At 52.8% G+C, this 3,707-nt stretch overlaps 1 protein-coding gene across 1 annotated transcript; it reads left to right on the plus strand.

Moving 5' to 3' along the window:
* Window positions 1-1,210: 1,210 nt before the first annotated feature.
* ETH_00043030 (quinone oxidoreductase, putative) lies at window positions 1,211-3,636 on the plus strand (the record flags this gene model as incomplete). Its single annotated transcript, XM_013379945.1, has 8 exons — window positions 1,211-1,481; window positions 1,647-1,760; window positions 2,232-2,308; window positions 2,517-2,574; window positions 2,661-2,735; window positions 2,863-2,967; window positions 3,199-3,274; window positions 3,555-3,636. The coding sequence occupies 8 exons, from the start codon at window positions 1,211-1,213 to the stop codon at window positions 3,634-3,636; spliced, it is 858 nt and encodes a 285-aa protein (XP_013235399.1).
* Between the last annotated feature and the right edge of the window lie 71 nt (window positions 3,637-3,707).

A 3,707-nucleotide genomic window follows, 5' to 3' on the forward strand; every position in this document is an offset into this window, starting at 1 on the left:
CAAACCCTAAACCCTAAACCCTAAACCCTAAACCCTAAACCCTAAACCCCAAACCCTAAGCCCTAGGCCCCAGTTCCTGAACTGTGAAGCCCTGGGCCTAAACCGCTCCAACAATGCAGGCCTCTAGTGCAGCGCCACTAGCAAGGGCAAACGCTGGCGCTTGGCGTTGAGGGTTCAGGGTTTAGGGTTTAGGGTTTAGGGTTTAGGGTTTGCACCAAATGCCCTTCTTGGGGTCGTCCAAAAAGAGGGGCCCCAGAAGCTCCGCCTTCCCTCGGGACAAATCGAATACGCGGAGAGTCACTAAGGCCCCCCCCTTGAGCATTTTGCCAAACCCTAGACCCTAAACCCTAAGCCCTAAACCCTAAACCCGAGGCTCAGAGGCCTGTGTCTGCAGAAGACAGCAGTCGGCACATGTCTGAAGGAGCTGCTGCTGCTAGGGTTTGCGTTTAGGGTTTGGGGTTTAGGGTTTTGCTGCGGCTGGAATCCCTCCGAGGTTGTATTGCAACAACGGGAAACACCGGGGCCAAGGGTTTAGGGTTTAGGGTTTAGGGTTTAGGGTTTGGCGTTCGTCAGCTCTTGCGATTCTGCTGCCTCCAAAAAACGAAAAGATGCAGCGGTGCAGTGGCCTCCGAGCAAAGGCCCAAAAAGTAAAGCAAGAACTGAACCCTAAAAGCAGGAAACCCTAAACCCTTTTTTAGGGTTTGCAACCCCCCCTTTGCGCGCTTCTCAGGCGCCCAAACACCACAAACTCGTGTCAAAACTAAAATTTAAATTCTTTCTAAAAGTTAAAAACTCAGATCTGCCTTTGTTGAACAGGGTTTGCACCAATGGTCCACCAGAGTCAGCAGGGGGCCCCCTGGGGGCCCCACCGGGGGCCCTCCACGGGGCCCCCAGAGAGTTTTGAGGGGGCCCCATGGCTCTTTTTATGATTTTTCGTTTTAATTCAGTTATTGGTTGTTTCAGTTTTTCGTTTTTTTGCAAAAAGAACGCAAGGAAGGATACGGAAGGTTTGGGTGTACGTACACCTGCGAGCGGCGACTGACCAGTGCCGACGCACACAAGTCCATTTGGCGCCTCAGAGGGGGAAAGCTGCATTTAAAATACAAAAAAGGTGTTTTAAAATCAACTTAAATTAAAATTAAATGCACATTTATCGCTGAAACGCAAACTTACTCCCCTCGCCAACTCAGGTGTACGTACACCCGAAAAAATGAAGCCACTCGCTGCTGCGCAGCGCATGCGCGCCATCCTCGTGGGGCCCCCCAGTTTACCGAAAGGAAGCAGCTTTGGGGGGCCCCTTGAGGGCCCTGGGGGTCCCCCTGGGAGCCCCGGGGGGGCCTCTAGAGGCCCCCATGGGGGCCCACAGGGGGCCCCCTATCTGTACCTGTCTGAGTGCCCTCTCCCGAAGTTGAGGCCAAATGAAATGCTAGTCCGAGTAGGAGCTGCAGGGGTTAATCGCATGGACCTCTTACAGAAAGCAGGTAAACCCTAAACCCTAAACCCTAAACCCTCAGCACAGACCTGTCCAGGCTGCTGGAGTCCTCCAAAACTGCAGGGCCCTCACCGCGCACTCCCTTGAGAGATTCCCACAGTTCATCACAAAGGAGTTAGGGTTTAGGGTTTAGGGTTTAGGGTTTACGACTCAGGCAAATACCCCCCACCCCCCGGAACCACCGACATCCTGGGCCCCGAGGCTGCTGGGATCGTCGTCTCCAGCTCCGTCTACAAAGAGGGTACTCCTGTCGCCTGTCTTTTGCCTGGTGGGGCCCCCACAGTGTCCCCCTTGGAGGCCCCTCTTGGGGGCCCCTCGTTGGGGGCCCCCAACCAGGGGCCCCCATTGGAGGCCCCCAAACGGGGGCCCCCATTGAGTTTAGGGTTTAGGTTTTAGGGACCCCCCATAGGGGGCCCCCGACAGGGGGCCCCCATAGGGGCCCCCAACCAGGAGCTCCTAAATAGGGGGCCCCAATATCGGGGGCCCCCAAGGCTGGTGGGGGCCCCTGCGTGGGGGCCCCCTGCTGGGGGCCCCCTGCTTGGGGGCCCCCTGCTTGGGGGCCCCTTGATTGCGGGCTCCCTGGTACCCTTAGGGCCCCTCTGGCAGTCGTGGGGGCCCTTGTTTGCTAGAGGCCTTGGGGGGCCCCTACAGAGCTTGCGTGTTGCAGTCTTGTGAAGTTGCCTAACCCTAAACCCTAAACCCTAAACCCTAAACCCTAAACCCTTTGGTGCGTTTTCAGGAGGCGGCTACGCGGAGTACGTGGCTGCTGACCCAGCCCTTTGCTTCCCAATTCCCTCAAATCTCACTATTAGAGAGGCAAGGGTTTAGGGTTTAGGGTTTAGGGTTTGGGGTGTGGGGTTTGGAATTTAGGGATTTAGTTTAAGGACTTAAGTGTTTAATGGGAAACCTCACAAACCTCTGTTTCGACTTTGTGCAAACAATCGATAAACACTAGCAGCTTGTAAACCCTAAACTCTAAACCCTAAACCCTAAACCCTAAATGTGGGCTTTCTGCTGCCTTTAGGCCGCTTGCATCCCGGAGAACTGGATAACTGCATATCAGCTGCTTGAAGAAGTTGCAAGTAAGGGTTTTAGCTAGGGTTTAGGGTTTAGTGTTTAGGGACTAGGGTTTAGGGTTTAGGGTTTAGGGTTTGGCCTGCGGCCTCAGGGCTCTCGGACTTCAAAGCGAACGGGGGCAAACCCTCCGGCATAAAGCACGCCCTTGTGTACGCAGCTGGCTCAGGTAAACCCTAAACCCTAAACCCCAAACCCCAAACCCAAAACCCTAAGCCCTACACCGTTAGGCCTCTAAACCCTAAACCCCAAACCCTAAACCCTAGCTGCTGCGCCTGTGTGCTGATGCCTCGCAGGGGTTGGCGTGGCTCTGCTGCAGCTCTTTAGGGTTTTCATTCCTTCAGTTTCTGTCATTGCGGTTGCGGGTTCAAACGAAAAGCTGCAGAGGGTGAAGGAGCTCGGTCAGATTAGGGTTTAGGGTTTAGGGTTTAGGGTTAAGGGTTTAGGGTTTAGGGTTTGCGTCTGCAATGCTTGGGGCTGCCACCGGATGCAGACTTGCGGCTTCCTGTGCTCCGGGCGGCTCTCTCTTGAAGCACGCCGTTAGGGTTTAGGGTTTAGGGTTAAGGGTTTAGGTTAAGGGTTTAGGGTTAAGGGTGTAGGGTTTAGGGTTTAGGGTTTAGGGTTTGCCTCAGGTGCGGCGGTCTGTCTGAACTACAAAGAGTTGGGAGATTCTCTTGGGGACGAAGTGCTCAAAGCAACGGGCGGCCAGTAAACCCTAAACCCTAAACCCTAAACTCTAGCAAAAAGCTTAAACCCTTAATCCTAGCTTGGAAAGGCAGCTAGCTGCTTCCGATGGGCAAGGGTTTAGGGTTTAGGGTTAAGGGTTTAGGGTTTCGCGCACTCTTTGAGACACAGAACGCAGCTCGTTCAAAAGAAGATTTAATAAAAAATAAACAAACAAACAAATAAATTTAAAAAAATAAATAATAAATAATAAATAATAAATAAATAAATAAATAAATAAATAAATATTTATTTTGGACTGCAGGGGAGTAGATATAGTGCTGGACTGCGTCGGAGCTTCTCTTGTAAACCAAACCCTCAAAAGCCTGAAGACGGATGGAACGTGAGCCAAACGCTAAACCCTGAACCCTAAACCCTAAACCCTAGACGCAAAACCCTAAACCCTAAACCCTCGCAG

The sequence above is a fragment of the Eimeria tenella genome, genomic scaffold, assembly GCF_000499545.2.
Source record: "Eimeria tenella Houghton genomic scaffold, Eth_scaff4214, whole genome shotgun sequence".
NCBI classification, from domain to species: Eukaryota; Apicomplexa; class Conoidasida; order Eucoccidiorida; family Eimeriidae; genus Eimeria; species Eimeria tenella.